The sequence below is a fragment of the Varanus komodoensis genome, unplaced genomic scaffold (assembly GCF_004798865.1).
Source record: "Varanus komodoensis strain SLA01 unplaced genomic scaffold, ASM479886v1 scaffold8, whole genome shotgun sequence".
NCBI lineage: Eukaryota > Metazoa > Chordata > Lepidosauria > Squamata > Varanidae > Varanus > Varanus komodoensis.
In genome coordinates this window covers 4,804,207-4,824,691 of record NW_025336481.1, presented here as the reverse complement: position 1 = coordinate 4,824,691, position 20,485 = coordinate 4,804,207, and the positions used below count along the sequence as shown (strand labels likewise).

General features: G+C 44.5%; 1 protein-coding gene across 1 annotated transcript in view; it reads right to left on the bottom strand.

Annotated features, from left to right (window-relative positions):
• Positions 1 to 423: 423 nt before the first annotated feature.
• The window catches only part of MYT1 (myelin transcription factor 1), a 98,209-nt gene continuing 78,147 nt past the window's right edge, over positions 424 to 20,485 (bottom strand). Inside the window, exons 19-23 of the mRNA XM_044455149.1 lie at positions 12,026 to 12,247; positions 9,649 to 9,740; positions 6,747 to 6,850; positions 5,477 to 5,620; positions 424 to 564 (exon numbers count right to left, since the gene is read on the bottom strand). Of these exons, the coding sequence (XP_044311084.1) occupies positions 424 to 564; positions 5,477 to 5,620; positions 6,747 to 6,850; positions 9,649 to 9,740; positions 12,026 to 12,247 (703 nt within the window). The remainder of the gene's footprint in view (positions 565 to 5,476; positions 5,621 to 6,746; positions 6,851 to 9,648; positions 9,741 to 12,025; positions 12,248 to 20,485) is intronic.

The window sequence follows — 20,485 nt, the reverse complement described above, 5'->3', positions numbered from 1 at the left end:
ATGCTTGTGGAGCCTGTTAGTGGTATAAACAAAAGCCCTGTTCTTTAATGCTCTAAACCTTGGACTAACTCTATTATGGAGCCTTCTTTGTTATGCCTAGCAGCCTGTGAAGATCTTTGATCTCCATCTGCTTCCAAGCCCATCTTTGAATCTCCCCCATGGGGTGAACATTTAACAAAACAAAACTCCCACTGTTTGCCAAAGGGTGCCATTGAGTTAAAAAAAACATTGGGGTTAATTTTGCTTTTTGTGAATGGCCTCTTGGTTAAGTTTTGGTCCTTTTATGCATTCATTCATCCATCCATCCATTCAACAAGTTTCATAACTTGTAAACCTGAATATGCAGAGTGAAGGTCCTCTATATTCTTCTAGTTACTGTAATTCTTTTCAGTGTTTTTTTCTTTATTTTTTGTCCCACTGTAATTAGACCTGAATTCCTTTAATGGCCTGTTTGATGCTTTCCAGTAGGTCCTTGTTCTCAGGATTCTGATAGCACTCCTGGTTCGTGTACATGTCAGTAAGAGTGTTGACATATGCATCAAAGTTCTGCTCACTGATTGGCTCCTAGGTCCACAAAAACAAGACAAAAAGCAACAACAATCAACCATGAATCCTAAATGGAAGTGGAATGCAGAGGGAAAAGACTCTAATCCTGGAGTCAGGTGAGAGTAGAGCCATGTTTCACATTATAGGCTGGACCAGCTTCTCTCTCCTTTGCTGGAGACATGCATGTAATCTGTATCTAAGTAATAAAGGTTCCATCCAATTTTGTGCAGCTGGACTTCTGTTCATATAATGGAGCTTTCCTCCCCTCCCTCCTATAGCCTTCCAGACCTGCTCTGGAGGGTGTCCCAACCCTCTGGAGAAGATTGGGGGGAATGCAGCAGAAATGAAAAGAGAGTTGCCCCCCACTGTTCCTCTGATGGGAAACCTTCCATTGGCTGTGTAGCAGTAGCTGAATTTCACCGCAATAGCTTTGCTGATGTTGTTTTGCTCTCTTATATGTTCTCAGTAAACCAAGGCTAATTCCTGCCTTCAAATAAAATTCCAAAACAGAATTCTTGCAGTAGCCAGCTGCATGGTGCATCCTTTCCTACCCTGAAGGGTTTTTCCAGACAATGAAAAATAGCAGATGTTTCCCAAATACCATGCCAGTACAGACACAATGACCTGTTCCTCAAGGCTGGCTGAACCCTTTGCCTAAGGGTGAGTTCACACGGTGGAAACAGTGCGGGCATGGCTTGTCTGAACCCAGCATCCATGGCGAAGTGTGGCACCTTTGGCCTCCACGGAACCACACAGAGAAACAACGGCTTGCAAGGTTTCCGCGCTTCACCATGGCTTGTCTGAACCCAGCATCCATGGCGAAGTGTGGCACCTTTGGCCTCCACGGAACCACACAGAGAAACAACGGCTTGCAAGGTTTCCGCGCTTCACCATGGCTTGTCTGAACCCAGTTTCTGTGTTCCCACATGGTTTCCACATTTCTGCCACGGACATGAGGAGCTTGTGCACTGCTGCCCTCCGTGCCTCTGGTGGTGGAGGGGGAGCAGCCCTTGGCAGAATGCGCAAGTCCTGCGCGTGGGGGGAGCGTGGCCACATGGGCAGTGAGGAGGAGGAAGAGGCAGGTTTGTGGATGGCTGCGACTGTATGTTGGCACAGAGCAGAGCAGCAGCAGGAAGGACGCCCGCAGAGCAGGAGTGTTCCTCTAGATAAACCAAACCCAACCACAGAGGAAGAGCAGACTGAGGACATGCCAAGGAGAAGCAACCTGGGATTGATTCTGAGCCAAGAGGGCTGCCGTTTGCAGAGAAGATGGAGAAGCACGGAAACGCCACGTTTCGAGGCCACATGCCTGCCTGAACCCGGACACAAGGCGAGACGCCGTGTGGGATGGCTTAGCGCTACGTGTGGGATGGCTCAGCGCCATCCTTAGTCTTGAGGCTGCTCGCTGTGTGCCAAGCCTTCCTGCCTGCACACCAAGTGAAATAATACAAAGAAGGCGTGCCAAGAGAGCCTTCAGAAACACAGAAACTGTGCTGGTTGTTTGTCCCTGACATTTGGGTTAAACTGTGGAATTTCGGTTTTATCTGAACACTTTTTAGATCCCCCCTTTAGCTTAAACAGACAAAAGTAAACAGATGCAGACTGGAGAATCACTCTAGTCCCTATAATATGCTAAAATTAAGCTAGAATTCTTTATCTTAGTTATTGAAATGTCCCAATATGCATTTCAATAGTGTATTGGAACCAAGGTTCAATTTGGATGCCAGGAAGTATTTCCTAATGGTTAGGACCCCAGGAGTATGAATTGGGCCTCCATGGGAGGTGGTTGCAGCCCCAGTGGTGAGGCTGTTCAAGGATAGGCTGGACATGCACATGGTGGGCATGTCGTGAGTGGAGCCGGCTGGAGCCGGGGGTCAGACTAGATGGCCCGGGAGACCCCTTCTGACTCGCTCTGCTTCTATGTTTCTATGTTTCAATCCCTTGTCAAAGTGAAAGCATCCTTGGAGTCGGTGGTGGTGGGGGGGGTTACAAAAAACTTCATATTCAATTGAGTAAGAAGGGACTGTGAAGGCCGTCCTAAGCAGCATTAGAAACATAGAAACAGAATGAGACAGAAGGGGCCTCCTGGGCCATCTAGTCTGACCCCCGGCTCCAGCCGGCTCTGCCCACGACATGCCCACCATTCTCTAGAAAGGGTCATCATAAAAGGTGTTTTTGGTAGTGAACAGAAATGGGAAGGAGGCTCCATTTAAAGGATTGGAGAAAAGAAAAAAGTCTGCTCTTGATAATTGCTCTTCTGCAAGGTACCAGCAGAATTGAAATGAGAAACATGGGTGCCACCATTGCTGAGTCTGATCCTTGTCCTCCTCGCTGGGTGTTGCTGATTCTGACTGGCAGCAATGACTCTCCATGGTTTTGGGAAGGATTTTCTTCCAGCCCCAAATGGAGATGCCAGGAACTGAGGCTGGGGTCTTCTGCCGTTGAGCTATAGCCCCCACTGACTGTGGGGGAGATCTTTTGGCTGTATGTATCTCGCTATGTACTGCCTATAGGGTCAATTATAATATAACTGTGTGGATAATATTGACCCCTTTTCTGTCCCTATCACCCACTGGTTGCTTCTGCACGTTCTCTTGACGTTTCGATGGGTGGTTTCATTTCAAAATGTTTTGCATTCTCCCATAGCATCTCTCTCTCTCTGTGCATGCGAGTGTGTGTTTTTATAGTATTTGAAGCAGAGCAATTACAAAATAAATAAGGATATTTTTTCAAAAATGAGTGTCTGTACAGCAGGGCAAAATGATTGTAGATGAGCTTATTTCTAGTTAACCTGATTATAGATCCAGCTAAAGGTGCCATAGATTTGGCGATTGCAAAATTAAATCTAATCTACTCAACCATTCTGACCTAGTCAGTTTCACAACTGGGCGAGAAAGCTTGCCAGTTTGCTTTATGCCGCTTGCTTTTTTGGTCTGTTCTATCATAGCACAGTTATGATTTTTAAATACATAATTTAAAAAGTGCCTGCAGCACATGGCCACGGGATTGCAGTCTTACAGGATTAAAGCTGAAATATACCATTCCTATGCTCAGAAGTAAGCACTACTGTTTTTCAGAGTAATGTACTAACTGAACAGCTAATTGTAGTGTGTGGGTTGAGGAAATCTCATTTCAGGAAGCAATTAATTACGGCCAAAAGAGCAGGCTGGCAATATAGGACATGAGACGGCTCCGAAACTGGAAATGCACAGCAAGCAATAGAGAAATGAAGGTTATCTCCAACTTTCCATCGGCCTTCCCTGGGGACAGCGCCTGCAATCGTGCCCCAAATGCACATTTTCCTATCCACACCTGCAAAGGTATTGTGCTGCTACTCTGCTCTTTCCCTCCTCAACAGCTTTCCTATAGTAAGGAAAAGGACAAAAACGTGATAGGAAAACACAGTAAGATTGCAATTGGTTTAAGGCAGGGGTCCTCAACCTACAGCCCACGGGTCAGATGCAGCCCACCACAGAGCTTTCGGACTCGTTCAAAGAAAACTATCTCCAAACGAGTCCGAAAGCTCTGAGGCGGTGCAGGCGTACTCTGAAACTCTTTCAGTTTTGGAGACTAGCCGAGAGCTGGCACACGCGCCAAATTGTGACAGCTCCCTCCAGCTGCGCATGTGCCGGCTCTCTCTGCTAGCGTCTTGCCAGTGTGAATTGCGCATGCGCCGGCTCGTCTCCCTGTTGCGTGCATGTGTTGGCTCTGAATACAGAAGAGAAGAACTAATATGGAACCAGACATTGATCATCTCATTAGCCAAAAGCAGGCCCATACTTCCCATTGAAATACTAATAAGTTTATGTTGATTAGAATTGTTCTTCATTTTAAACATTGTATTGTTTTTTCCTGGTTTTTTGCACTACAAATAAGATATGTGCAGTGTGCATAGGAATTCATTCATATTTTTTTCAAACTATAGTCCGGCCCCTCAACAGTCTGAGGGACAGTGAAGTGGCCCCCTGTTTAAAAAGTTTGAGGACCCCTGGTTTAAGGCATCATCAGAGCTCCTGCAAATTTGGCAAGGAGGCATGGTGGTTGTTTTTTAAATGTCTCACCTGGAAGCACCCTTCCTCTAGCTTGGATAATACTTCTCATATACTAGCATGCATCTGGATACAAACAGCTATGAGATGTACTTAAGGAATTCACACATAATTTTTCAAAATATAAGGCTGGTCCAGATTTAGTCATGCTTAAAGGTAAAGGTTTCCCCTTGACATTAAGCCCAGTCATGCCTGACTCCAGGGGGCGGTGCTCATCTCCGTTTCCTGGCCAAGGGAGCCAGCGTTTGTCCACAGACAGTCTCCGTGGCCATGTGGCCGGCATGACTAAACACTGAGGTGCACGGAACGCTGTTACCTGCCCACCGAAGTGGTACCTTTTCATCTACTTGCATTTGCAAGCTTTCGAACTGCAAGGTTGGCAGGAGCTGGGACGGAGCAACGGGAACTCACCCCCTTGTGTAGATTCGAACCGGTGACCTTTCGATCAACCAGCCCAGCAGCTCAGCGGTTTAAACCACTGTGCCACCTGCAGTCCCTAGTTTTATAGGAAGGCCTATAAAATCAGTGAAACAAGCTAGACATCACATCCCACTGATCCAGTGGATCCACTTTAAGCATGATTATACCTTAATGTGTCTAAGAAACATTCAGCAGTGAATATCATCAGTAAGGACAGAGCACTTCCTTCCAGTAAAGCTAAGGCTCTGTTTCGCATAACCTTACCTTCAAGCATTTACACTGCTTAACATTCTAAGCAGTGTCACTTATAATGGTGCCTTTTCTCTACAGAATTCTGTGAAAGAGGGAAAGAACGGATGACTTGGAACCTCTTTCTCACTTCTTAGTTAAACGCAAAGCCACTCATGAAACCAGTGTTTTGTCACACAGGCAGAAGTTGTATTCGCAAGAGAGTTCCTCACCATGTGTGGAAGGCGGATATTGGCAAGACTTTGGATAAGAGTCTGGCTCAGCCCTGAGAGCTCAAGGAAGAGGGCCTCATTCTGCTCCTCTATCATCTTGTTCTCTTCCTCAATGTTCTTGAGGTTTTTCTCCATGCTTGAGATCTGCACAGTGAAAACAAAGAGGAGGAATGTAACAAGATCTATTTAATGTTGTTATTATTACATTGCATTTATATCCACCTTTTACCTCTTGTGAGGAATGCAAGATAGCTTCTATTGCTCCATATTGAATGCCAATGGCAGGCTTTCTATTTGGCCTTGGATAATGGTTGTACCCAGGTTCAGTTGGCTTTTTAATCACGTGACATAACAGGTCATGTGATCAACTCCCAAATCTGGAGTGATAGGCATGGCTTAGGACTGCTCTGAGCTTTACAAATTCTAGTGCATTTCTATGTTTGAAGCATCGTCCAGCAATTATGAATTACGATGTAATTTGAAGCCATAATATGCAGAAACATTGCAGGGTGTCATTCTTAAGGCCACCCAGCCTTAAAGTTTTCTCACCTGATATTTTTCCCCAAAGAAGAGAACAATGCTAGAATTCTTACCCAAGGCACTTACAGAGAAAGCAAGCCAGTGTTTACGGAAGGAGTAAAGAAAAGAAAAACATCTGAACAAGATCTAGCTACTAAAAGTTTGTTCAGACTGAAATGTCAAAACAGGGAGATGATAAAGTTATCAGAAGAATGAAGTTCAGGCCAACAATATATCTGAAAGTTCTGAGACAGCCACAGAGCAAAGTAGATGTACAATGCATTTCACAGGTAAATACCATCTGTCACCTTTCCCACTGAACTGAAGCACGTAAATCTTGCTCACAGTCAAAGAGTGGGCCCAGATAAATGGTCTTGCTTGTTTTGTGCTTGAGGTTCGAGACTTGTGTTTGACGTTCTGTCTAATTTACATGGCTATGAAGATTTTTGTTGCTTCTGAGTAACACCGGGGGCATCCCAAAAGATTTTGCAAGCTCTTTAGAGGGTTACCTAATGCTCCACATTTCTATCACCTTGATAGAGTAAGGAGGGCCTGGTTGCACAGACTCTGAGAAGCAGATGATCTTGTTGGGTTCAAAGCTGAGAGGATCTGGCTACACTCTGTCCAACTGATAAAGGAATTTGAGGCTCTTGATTTACGGGGCCATTGCAATGACTCCTATCGATGTAGCACTAGTGCATTTACTTGTTTATTTAAACATACGGTTACACAGGGATTTGAAAGCACCTACCTGTGATTGCAGCTTCACCATGGCTGCTTCCATCTCAGTGTTGGATTCATTCAGTTCACTAATTTCTTTGTTTAACTGCTTAATTTCTTCATCATTCTCTAGAACTACAATGGTGAGAGGGTGAAAAAAACAGCAGCCAGACAATGACCTGCTCTGGCTTATAAATATAGTTCCAAAACATGGTGCAATTTTGCTCAAGTGTAGCAAATCTGAGTTTAGTCAATGTCTGAATGGGAGATCACCTGGGAACCTTGATTTCCAACATGGAAGAAAGGCAGGGCATAAATGTAAAAAGAAAGAAGTGAAAGTAATATCCATTTGAAGTGTGGCTAAATCGCACGCACCACAAAATGTTCTTAATTACAGGCTTAGATTAAACTGGGCAAGCTATTTGTCCAGGATGATAGGTTTAATGGTTGGATCTATTGTTATTAGAACATGGGAGACTGGGAGAAGGTTGTGAATTGCAGAAAAATCAGGGCTGAACTTACTGACCCAGGGATAAAACAGAGTAGGTAGTGGTTCAATGCACTGAAGATCAGAGTCATGGAAAACACAGACTGGGCTTGGCTAGAGAAACAGGGCTATGCATAGATTTAAATATGTTTACGGATTATCATAAAAAGAAAAAGTACGGGGAAATCAATTTTGACGATTGATGATTTTTTAGGGTTTTTTTGTTAGTTTTGTTAGTCAGTAGAAAAATAACAATAAAACATTTTTTTTAAAAAAAAAGAAAACACAGACTGGGCTCAGTACCAGCTCAGGGACAATATACCTAATCTCTAACGATCTGCAATTATTTTCTAGGCTGATTTGTGGAAACTTCTCACGGCTACGAATGCAGCATTAGTCAGTGGTTGGCCCAACCATATATTATTTTCCTTTTTTTGTTCAATTTTTTAAATAGTTGCGCTTGTGCAAAAGTGAGGGTGTGCCATTGCATGAATGTGGAAATTTGAACCCTTGGGTTGGTCAGTGTCCAAAGTGCACTATATGCCAAGCTTTTTGCTGCAAAGAGGGTCCAAATCGGGCTTTTCTTTGTCTTCGTTTGGCAGCTGACGCCGGAAAGCAAAGGCATACATAATATTTGCCTGCAAAAAGGGGACGATAAGATTTACATCCCCTTCCCACCAAGAATTTTATCCTTTTCTTTTTTTCCCTTGACGGTCCTCATTTTTATACTTTCCCCTGAGACTGTAGCTACTCAAAAAACTGCATCCCGCCCCCTTTCCTGGAGAAAAAGGGCTTTAATAGCTACCTATCAAACTATGTGGTCTGCTTTTAAAGGGAGTTTTTGACATGTCAGTGGGAGATTTGGGACAGGGAAATATGGCTATGCTCTTACTATTGCCAGTCTTGAATTTAGTACTGAGAATTCAATAGTGGGGTGGGTTGAGGAAAGAATGAAGCTAGACTCCAGTGTATCATTGAAATAATACAGCACAGTTTGGGAGTGCTGGGCGTTCTACGTCCATTCACTGGTTTGCCTGGGTTTTCCTGAATGAGCTGGTTGCTGGTCACGATGGGTCAAGGGCAACCAAGGGCAGAGAAGGACAACACAGGTGATCGGGGCCGGAGCAACTCCCGGGTGAGGAGCAGCTACAACAGCTGGAACTGCTTAGCTTTGGACAAAGGGGGAGACATGATAGAGGTGTTTAAACTGGGCAGTGTGGAGAAAGTGGAAGAGGAGGAGACATTTTTCACCCTCTTGAACCCGGGGTCATCCCATGGAGCTAAGTGGGGGAGGTTTAGGACAGACAAAAGGAAGGACTTCTTCTCTCAGTGTATGGTTAGGTTATGGAATTTGCTGCTCTGGGAAGTGGTGGCAGCTGCCCATTGGGATGGCTTTCCAAAGGGATTGAGCAGATTCGCGAGGGAGGAGGGGTCTGTGGCTACTAGCCTGGCTGGCCATGGGCTTCCTGCTTGACCAGAGGCGGCCTGGCTGCACACACCAGCTGCTGAGGAGCTTGGGCAAGAGGGGGTCTGGCACCCATCCCTGTGGGCAGCTTCTTTACCACCCTGTGGCTGGACCTTTGGTCTGACCCATTATGGCTTTTCTCATGTTCAGCAGTTCCTGCTTGGTTTCTCCTTTTTTAGCATGATGTCTGAACCCAGAACTCTGGCTTGTTTCTCCTCTGATAAGCCAGAGCTGGAGCCCTGGTTGTTTAGCCGCTCCTGTGGGCAGGAGTGCCGAAGAAGAGCGATCAGACTGCGGTGGCCAGCATGCCGGGTCATTCGTAACAACCCAAGTCTGTCATCGCATGCAATGGCATGACCTCATTATCATCAGTGCTAGCCCTGTGGAATCTCATCCACAAAAGCTCGAGGTTGTTTAGACTCCACAGCTGGGAACCAGGGACTTTCTCTTGCATGGGCCGAAACTCTTTTGCCAACCTGAGGAAGGATTTAAATTGGTCTTCTGCTCGGGAATCACAGCATTCTAGCACCTTGAACATGATCTAGCCGGCAGAATATTTGGAATATTTTTAGAACTTATGTAAGGGGCAAGCCTATGCACATTTAGAGAGGAAAAGTCCTACTGTTCTCAGCATTCTCCAGGAACTTTAATGTGCAATTCTAGCTGTTGGGGAGCAATGCTAGTAACATGTGCAATAATTTATTTTGGAAAAATAGGGAATTTTTCAGATGCTAGAGAGGATGCAAACTGAAGCAAAGCCTGTTTTCAGTGCTGCAGGGGAACTTCAGAGTGCAATAAAGATCACTGGGGAGCAAAGTTTAGCAAATGGGATAGAAGTGTTAATTTAATTTGTATGGATCATCCTGGTTCAATGAGGCTGGTAATGGCGTGGATACACACTACTACATATGAAGTCACGTTAGGCTTTTTTTTAACATCACAGTTACAGAACTAGCCAAGTGATAAATCTTATTCTCTCACCATCGCTGGTCTTGAATTTAGTGTTGAGAATTTCATCCCCTGAGATTTTCCCCTTTTTCCCAGCAAAAGTAGCTCTTGGACACCCTGACAGGCTAAAAGACACAGAAAAGTAAATTTTATTAGAACCTCTAAGATGCACTGAAACCAGGTAATATATGAAGCGGAGGCATTAAATGCACACATTTGAAGTAAAGCCAGAGAAGCTCATCTCTGATGAAATATCTCAATTCACAAGATTTTCATTTGTAATATCTCTTGCAGCTTTGTGGCAATCAGCAACTAAATCAGAAGGAACTGGGGCCTGCAAAGATGTCTTGATACCTGACAGTGGCATTTGGAGTACCATTTTGACAAACTGGTAGACTATAAAGCAAATAAATTGATTCTGCCCTTCAGTGCAGACAAAACTGAGCAAGATGGACGAATGCTCTGACTCAGAATAAGAAAGGTTCCAATATTCTGAAGAAGCTGAGGAATTAGCAGAGGCTGTGAGAAACAATGGTACCAAAACAGGCTAGGGGAAATGTGAATTATCTGGGGAAATATTTCTTGAGAGAAAAGTTCAAATCTGTTGAAAGGACTACTCCTGATCCAAAATAGAAATTGGTATATTGGAAAAGTTTGAAAACCTTTTCAGGAAAGCAGTTTGTTATGAGACATGTTTACATTCATTTTTAAGGCAAAGTGAAAAATGTGTTTTTCTTCTCTGGGAGAAGAAAGATTTCTCTAATTCTGATTTTTATTATTTTCCCCCTTTTCAGTGGGGGAAAATTACAAAAAGAAAACAGCTATTTTATGTTCCTTGTAAAACCATTTCCCAGTGGCATTTTCTTCAGCTGACTTTATACCCAGTATTTTTTATACATCCATCAGGAATTTGCCATCATTTGGACAAGCTTGTGTTTGAATTGTTTAGAAAAAAATGAAAGAAAGAAAAATGACAGTTATGTATGAGAGAAATTCCCTTGCAGGTTGCCCCATAAAAGATTCAACTATAAAATGCAGATTTTAATCAAAGCACATATTTTATGGACCATAAACCCAAACAATTCTAACCCAGAAACTTGCTGCACTAGCAGATAAGTCCTGTATACTCTCTTCAGGACTATGTCTGAGCACTTTGTGAAGTATTCACCCACAACTGAAGGGGCAAAGAGAAGGACAGGTGGGATATGGAGACAAATACTCTGAACATAGGACGTGCATCCTAGGATAAATAAAATGCTCATCCAGGCTTGGGGCCAGCAATTGGACATCCCTGGCTAAATATGACTTCTTGAGAGATGTCCACAAGCTTGCCAACTTTCACGCCCTGTGAGTTTTCAAGAGGCATCTTGCTGACTGTCCGTTATTGGAAGTAAGATGATCCTTTGGTCTGATGCAGCTACAGTTTTTTAGAATCATAGAAACAGAGCGAGTCAGAAGGGTTCTCCTGGGCCATCTAGTCTGACCCCTGGCTTCAGCTGGCTCCGCTCATGACATGTCTACCCTTTTCTCTGTTCTTGCCTCGCTCAACTGCCAGTAAATTTCAGTAAACACTGACTGTTTGGAACAACTGCAATGTTCGAGGGACTTGGTGAGCTAGTTTCTATGCATAATCTGCAGAATTATTCCCATTATCGCCCATAACACTGGGCATGGATGAAGTTCCCATAGCAGAATCAAGTTTTGCTAGATCTGAAATGGAGTGAATTTTCAACATTCAAAATCAGTCAATGATATTTCTTCACCTACCCCATTCTTCCAATTCATAACAGTTGTGCTTAGACTACTGAAGTATGAACGTATTTCCAATATCCTTTAAACCATTAACACGTCCCTATTCTATACTAAGAAAGAGGGTTCACTTGAGTGTGATTTTGGGATTATTTTTATTTATTTATTTATTTAAACATTTATATGCTGCCTATTTTGCCTATGGCATCTCTAGGTGGCTTAAAATTAATTAATTAAATTGATTGAGAAAAATTAATTGATAAAATTGATAAAATTAATTGATTAAAAAGAGAGATTGAAAACTGAAGTTGCAGAAACCTTTATAAAAATGAGCCTTGTTACTGAAAAGTAAACATTGACCTGAAATACCTCTAGGCAATTAAATTAAAATATTAAACAGATTCTACATTTTGAAAATTGCACCATCACATTTAGGTTCTGAGATATTGATAGATAAATGCAAATTTGAAATCTTGAGTGCTTTTTCACCCAAGTTAAATGCTACTCTGAAATATATCCACTTAGACTGCAAAGCTATACCCTCGTGAGAGAAGTCTTAGTGAATTAAGGATTGCTGAGAAGACATTCAGATGGCTTTGCAACATGGATTTCAATTCCCACCTTCCTCACAAGATGCCTCTGCTCCAGGTGTGCTGTTTACCTTCTGTGTGTGAGGAAGCTTCCATTCGCATGACCTGAGCCATCACAACCTGGGGTTGGACAGGTTGGACCCTCATTCTTGAGTGACTTCCATGAAAACGACGAGCCGTTGAGTGACCCTTCTTTCTGCCTCCGGGCTGCGAGGGGGCACCCTGAGGCACTACGATGAGAGGCATATTTGCCACTGATGTGTCCCAGCCCAACACAGCCAGGAACGGGGCACCTAGAGAAAGCCAAAAAGACGTAAGGGTGCAAACTGGAAACAAGAACGATTCGCATTCCAAAACTCTGCAGCTGGTTACACAAGTACGGGAGGTTGTTCTCAATATCACCTGGATTCCATATTTTCCAAAATGGGGGACCAGTGATTGCTTGTCTCTTCCTTTTCCCAGCAGTCATGGGGAGGTCCAGTGAAACCAACACAGAACCTAGTGGAACCCAGTAAGAACATCGGGAAGACCTCCTCCATAATTTCATTTAAAACTGATGGTGGCAAAGGCCCGATTTCAACATCAAGATGCTGCTGTAACCTGGCCAGAGAGCTTCAGGTGCTTGGGGGTGAAGGAACGTAATACAAGAAATATCAGCCCCCCCCCATTCCTGTCCCCCCTCACCTGCTTTTCTAACAACTAGTGATAAAAGAATCTGGAGATTTGGAAGTGCACATTTTCGGTGATCTTTGAGTTGGCCTAACAAAGGCTATAAAAATATGGAGTTGGGTATTTTTATTATGATTGGTGCATTTAATGGTTGCTTTTTGTTAAAAAAAAAGCAACAGGTGACAGTTTTGTGAATATTCTCTCATATACCATTACATCTTTTCTTTCTGTTCCATGAAGTCTTTCACTTAAACCTTTAGTCTCCATCCATGGCTGAATCAATGCTTGAGTCATCTAACTGCGTTGGAGCACTCATTCTTTGCTACCTGTTCCACTTGTCTGATCTTGCCTCAAAGACATCAAGTCTTGGAATCAAAAGTAAGAAGGGAAGCTCTGAGATGGGCAACCTATCCTACCATTTTCCCTTTTTGTCCTTGATTTTGCCATATATTACCATGTGCAGTACATTTATTATATACCATGTGCTATATAATTAAAAGGTCCATGGCAATTTACACATGTATGTATGTGAGGAGGTCAACCCTGACTGCTCTCTAGAAGGCCAGATCCTGAAGATGAAACTCAAATACTTTGGCCACCTCATGAGAAGGAAGAACTCCCCGGAGAAGAGCCTAATGCTGGGAACAATTGACGGCAAAAGAAGAAGGGGACGGCAGAGGATGAAGTGGCTAGATGGAGTCACTGAGGCAGTTGGTGTGAGCTTAGGCGGACTCTGGGGGATGGTGGGGGACAGGAAGGCCTGGAGGAATGTTGTCCATGGGGCCGCGATGGGTCGGATGCGACTTTGCGACTACCAACAACAAACAACAACTATGTATGTATGTATGTTTGTATCTGATTCCTGAATCCCTGCCTGCTAACGTATCCTGTTAGTAGACCTTTGCTGCTTCCTCTTGCAACTATATGCATCTCCCAAAAATCCAATATGGAAGGTGGAGGACGATGAGAAGCGCTTACAAAAGTTCCTTCTCCTGTTTTACCAGAGGGATTCTCCACTGGATCACAAGCGGTGCTTTTTTTGTTAAAAAAAAAAAAAAAGGTGCCGGAACTCACATCTTGGGGTCACACTTCTACACTAAAAAAGATTTTCAGTGTAAAGCCAGCCACTCTACACACACATAAACATAATGGTAGCTGCTGGCAGTAAGCACTCGCTCACTATCAGCACCCCGCAGGCACTATGTTAATGATGTTTGCTGCCGATCTGCTACTCCTGACAGGCGATTCAAAATCACTTCGTAAAATCCATTGGAAAAAAGGTGCCGGAACGCGGTTCCGGTGCGTTCTATGACAAAAAAAGCCCTGATCACAAGTATTTCCATGAATGGAAGGAGTCCTTCAAGGATCCCAGTACAAAACTCAGGATCCATGTACATAAAATGAAACAAAGCAACAACATCCCATAACATCAGCTCTGGGACTGCTCAGATGAATCAAAGTTAAAGTTCAAATGCCTGATAGTTTTTTAAAAAAGCATCTTAAGCGCTCTTCCTCATCCTGGAACTGAGGAGAGTTGATGTTGGGAGTAAGAAGGATGATGGTCTTGGGCAATTGTTCTCACGGACTGCTGGCTGCATCCCAGAAAATCTGGAATCAGAACGTGAAACAAATTACAGTGAGATTGTGGATGGGCTGGTCAAGATGCTGAGACAAAAGAGGCAGAGGCGATTATCTCAAGGCCAGACGTTTCACCGAGTCGGGCAGTTTCTGGGAACAATCAAGACGTACAGCCAGTGGGAGGGGTCTCTGAGGATGAGGAGTTCTCAGACCCAGACCAGGCCCACCTGCTCTTGAGTCCTTGTGGAGGTGTCCACAGAGGTGGGAGGCCCAACTGAATCAGCAGCACACGGAGAGGAGGTGTGCTCCCCTTCAGAAAGCCCTCCCAGGGGGATGGAGCCCAGGCAAGTTGCTGGAGGTAAACCTTAAGAGTGGGCTCAAAAAACTGCTCTGTACATGCACAGAGATCCATTCTGGGTGATTTGTGCTTGGGAGCAATAAAGAAAAATTTCCAAGGAAAACCGTCTGTGGGTTGTGATTGCTTGAAGGAGGACTTTGGCTCTGGCACTCGAACCTGTTCCGATCTTCACCAGTGAATAGGCTGCATTCTATATGTTCAACATGGAGTGACTGCAGCCTGAGTCCCTGCCACTAACTTCCGCACAACTATATTCAGATGGTCTCTGTGCACACAGGTTCTTCCATTCAGACAGAAATTCTGCAAAAAACAGGGGCCCCAGATGCGTGCAGGGGGCCTATGCGGACAGAGCTGCATATGTGTAGGATTCTGTTCAGACCTTATATAGAACGCAGAATCCATCCTCAGGCCATGCAATTCCACCCCAGCTCCAGACACGATGTTGTCTAGGCCTCAGGGCAGTTGCCGTCCAACATGTTTTCCATCTCTGCCCTGTAGCCTCACCCACCAAATTCCTCCATCCTCTGTCCTTGGTCCAACAGACTTCTCACCCTGGCTTGCCAATGTCCACCCCATCACATACTAGATTTCTCCAGAACCTCTCCATCACCCTCCAGAATCTTCCCAGCTCTCACCCTCTCCAGCTCCATCCGACTCACCTGCACCCTATACCTGATCCTAATTCTGCCATTATAAGCTGCCAACCCGATTCTCACAATGCCCTCACAATTAAGGTTTCTGCCATTGTTTGCCTTTGTTTAAATATACATGTCAATTATAAACATACGTAAAAGTTTGCTACCAGTCAGAGCTTTTAAAAAAAGGAGTCAAGGAGAAACAGTGGAGCCCTCCTTTATGCAAGGCAGTAATTAGGAGCGTCAAAGACGGCTGTCAAAACAAGTGCCCGCCTGTGCTTGAAATTCACATTCTGTGTTTCATTGTTATCATCATTATTTTTATTCTATTCCATAAAAAAACCAGAGGAGCTGACAGTTTAGGGCCGCACCACCGTTATTTCATTCCCCCTCCAAGATAATTTGAAAAACGCTGATCCTGTTTTTAATCATCTGCAAATGCGGCGCAATTCACTTATTATATCGCTGCCAGCAGGATGCTCACTAAATTCATAACAGTGTCGCTGTTTATATGATCGCAAGCAAATTACTGAAACCTCAGGAGAAAAAGAAAGGGACTGGGGGAGGAAGGAAAGGGGAAGGCAGCGATTAGTATGCGCCGTTTACAGCCAAGCCGTTACATATTTTACACTGTTAATTTAACTTTCATTACATTTTATTGTAAAAAATAAACCAGAGCCTTATTGTGGCGAACAGCTGGCTTGGGATGTGTGGTGCGTGTGTGTGCGAACATTTTAAAAATTTACTATTGCTGTTTAATTGAAGTGGTGGCAGCGGCTGGCCAATTGAATGGATGCCCTCTTGAACTGGCCTCTTCCTCTTCGGAGGAAGGCAGAAGGCTGAGGTGATATGTGGAAGATCATTGAAATTTATCGCCTATGTGATGCTGCATGGTAGGAGCAGAAAGCGCGCCCTTCGATGTAAACAGCATGGTAAATGGCGTGAGGAAAGAGCAACAAGGCTCCGGGGACGACATTCGTTTCTTCTCAGTGGCAGCCGGCAGATCTCGGACTGCAGCCAAGTCGCTTTCTGGCACACAGATGGAGCAATGGAATTACTGTTGAGCCTCTTTAAACGTAAACCTGCAGGGACCTTCATGAGAGTGTACCTTGTTAGAGAAGACAAAATACTACTTTCCCAAGGACTACAGGAGTTCGATAATGGAGGGGAAAACTTGCTTGCAGTTGCTCCGTTCATTTCAAAGAGCCTAGTTTCTTCCACGTGTGCAGCCGATGAGGCAGGTGGTTCGGGGTCCTGGGGCATGTTTCCTGCCCTCATTACGTGGTGTAGCCCCAATAAAGGGGGTTTTCCACACAAGTTGGAGTGCAGGGCTGGGACTCGGGAGATCAGGATTGTAGTCCCCACTTAGCCATGAAGGCCACTGGGTGGCTTTGGGCCAGCCACTAACTCTCAGCCTAACCTGCTTCATGGATTGTTTTCTGGATAAAATGGAGCTCAGTAAGGCACCGAGTTCCTTGCAAGGGGAAGAAAGGTGGAACATAAATGTAACATGATAATAATAAGAGTTCATTTACAGATAGTAAGGACCTTGCAGTTCTACCCCTTGTCAGGTTCCAGCCAGCCAGCCTGACAAGCCCTCTTCCAGGATACTCCATTGTATTACACCAACCTTTGTTTTAGTCCTCACTCCTGCTCTCCCAAAAAGTTCTCTGGCTACTAAATACACACAGTCCCCATGGCTTCTTTTCCAGTTCTTCCTTCCAACCCACCCATTTTAGGGTTTAAAAAAAAATTGGTGTAGGCTTGGGTTTCCTCCAAGCCTGGAGATACATCTCCTTTGTTTATAAATTGTACTTTTTTAGCTAGATAAAGGCACACACTTGGACAATCAATTTGCTGTTTGGGCTAAAAATAGTTTGGGCTAATGAAAGGGGATTTTGAAAGTTGTGATGGGGGTGAAGGGCTGGAATGGCACACCTGGCACATGCTGTAATGCCGCCCACAGCCGTGAAATCATTACCAGGATGCTGTCTCTTCACCTGAGCCCTCCATCCTCAGGTGGGAGAGAATAGTATCCACCTACATCACTGGGTGAATAAAAAGGGCTGGTGATTAATCTTTACAAGGTATGGAAGCAGAAAGATCAAGAAGGTGGCAAGAATATTCTTTCTTGAGAAGGCCTTTCCTTTTCAGGCTTCTTTGCCCTATGATTATATATAGTATTAGATAAATATATAGTATTAGATAAAGGAAGATTCAATGTGGGTCTTTGTACTCCAGACCAGAAGGGACCACTGCACTCTGAATAGCAGTTGGTGCTTTAATATTTGCACATGTGCTTCTGTTTTGGACTCCCCACCTCCCCCCCCCACACTTCCCATCAGTCTCTCTTTACAAGGACTCTACATATGCTTCATATGAGGTTTTTATGGTAGAAAGGTGTCTTAGTAATGCAAAGTTTGCCAATCCCCCAACATTTTGCTAGACTGACCAGTTAACACATGTTCTGTCCGGTAACTAGTTTGGGGGATTGACCGAAAAGCCAGCAAGGTCCAGATTCTGCCAGGTCCCACCCAGCATAAGCTCAGTTCTTTTAATCCCCCCCCCGCCCCCATCCACCAGGTTTTGCCCAACCTCACCCCAACCTAAAAGTCTCTCTGCTCTATCCTTGGCCTGCCAGGCGGTCTGTGGCTTAGCCTGAACAATCTTGATCCATCCTGTTTGTGTTCTGGCCTATCTGAGCATGAGGAGCGTTCTTTAAATCAAATGCTGGCAACCCTAAGTAACATGTGGAAGCATTTACAAGCTGTATCGATCCTCCTGTGATCCTGCTGAAAGTATCGCTGAGGAAGTCAATGCAGAGGAAGGAGATGCACAGCTCTGTTACTGCACTAATGGGCTATAAGCAGCGCAAGACGGCATTTAACTTTGGCAGTGTGATCCCTTCCCATTCTTCTTTCTCTCTCTGTGCCATCGGACAGTAAAATGACATTATGGATTTTGCACGGTTCCATTTCCCCAAGCGATTTAGAGCATTAAAGTCTAAAGTGGAGGTTTGTTTGTTTTTTTTTCTGTTCCTGTAGGTTTAAAACTGGGGTTGCTCAATTTTTAATAAACTCTGCTTACTCCTGCTAATTGTGACATGGCTCATTTAATGCAAATGCTCTCCTTCCTGAGGATAGAAGGGAGAGCAGATGGGCGCCAACGTCATCTGGTTCTTACAAAGACCTTTGAATCACTTACAGCATCGGTGTTTATAGCGGGCACGTAAATGTGCAGAATTTTCACACCCTTACCGTGCTGTTTTCTCTGCTCATAATGAAACACTGGCAAATCCTGGAGTTGTGGAAAAGCAAGATGGGAGAAAAGGCCGGAGTGGGGAAAACAAGGAGCATAAGGAGAGGCAGAATGCACACATGGCATCGCCCATCACCTGACTTCTTTCTCTGCAAAAGTCTGAAATGCCTTTTCATCCCACAGCCTGGAAGGCCGACCAGCTGCATTATGATGCTTAAAGTGCACAGGTGAAGCAGGGCCCAGTCATGGGACAGAGCCAGGAACCACCTTCTTTCCTGCTTCTCCAGTAACGCACCACTGCTGATCCGCCTCTTACTAGTGGGGAGGCAAAACCAGAGCGATTAAGCGGGGATGCTGTGTGAGTGACGGGCTGAATCTCAGAAATGTGTGGGTGGGTGGGGGGGGGTTTGGAATATGGACTCCCCACAGTCTGCAAATCCACCTCCCATTGCAAGCAGCCCAGCTTCTGTCTGCAGTCTTCCCAACCAGTTTCCACCCTTCCGTAGCCAACTCACTGCTGGAAGAACAAGGAGGATTTCAAGAGGGGCTTTGTAGGTCCCTCCTTAACAGGCCTGGATGCTTCTGAGCATTGCCTGTGGGGTAAAAGGGACATGCCATCCCCTCTGTGTCTCCCTTGCTGCCCATCCCCAAACTTTACATGGATAAGTGGTCTCTGGAAGGGGAAGCGGCTGGGGTGGTGCTTGGAAAACTCATGGTTTAGTTTTTTGAGTCTTCTTGGGATAAGTTCAGAAAGTTTTTCCCTTGGGAACTTTCCCGGAAGGCTTGGGAGAACTCAGCACATCGCAAGGCAAGCTGGAGAGGGAGACTTGCCTGTCACTGGGCTACAAAAGTTGTGTAATGAGCACTCCCATCTCACACTGTGGACTCAGTTTGTGGCATAGTTACCAAACTGGTTGACTGGCTACTGTCCCAGAGAGCAGCCTGGTCACAACCTGGTTGTGCTAAACTGCCACAATGGTTTCTCCATTTTGTACTGGGGTCTTAGAAATCTTGCTTGTTTCTGGCAGATAGAGCCATGTCGACAAAGTGGAACCATGGCTAGCAGATGCATCAGTATCAGTCTCTGGCAGGAAACACTGTGATCTGGAGCTCAAGGTTAGCTCCTCTACCTCTGGGCCTTCACGGAAAGGAAGTACTTCAGCAATGTTGCAATTTAGGTAAATCAATGCCCTACCCAGTCTTTTAGCCAATTCATTCATCAATTAAATTTAAATACATTTGCATATTGCAAAACAGCAACAAAAGGCCACCTGAGGCTCCTGAAATAAGGAGACGGCTTCTTGTAAGATAGTTTTAAATGAAATTAACAAAGTCTCCATTCAGGGCTAGAGGGAAATGCCATCTTGTTATTTCACCTTTCATAAAAATGGGCAGAAACTGGAGCAAGTTAACTCACCTTTGCAGCCTGCATGGCAAAACCTGTTTAAGAATTTCACTCTAAGCTTCACTGACTGTGAGTTCCACTGCTTAATTTTGGTAGTGGAGGATTTTGATCCATGATTAAAATTTTTGCTGTTGTTGCCCACTGGGTATTGAGCATGAGCTGATATAAGCTGGTATCATGCCGTTTTCCCAATCACTGTCACCAGTCAGATTTGTGAGAGTTAAGCTGATCATGTCTAAATCACAGCACTCTCTAGCAAGTAATACACGAACTTTCCTGGTGTAAATATGCATTCAGGAATTACACACATTTTACTCAATGTGCCAATAAATTTCAGTGCAATAGGTAACCCCACTGCACAACTATATGGTGAGTTCATGCTCAGAGCAAGTGGAATAATATCACCATTCCACATATGGTGGCCCAACCGACTACATCGTTTGGGTGGGATCCCGTTGGATGGACATCCAATCCTGACTTGGCTTTTGTCTGATCTTGGCACTGCTGAATAGGGAGTACGGCTGGGCCCTTATATAGGAAAACAAAATGATGCGCTGTATTTATATAAACCATAACAGCGGTTTCTTCGTATCCACATTTCGTATAAGACATGCACCATCAGATAGCT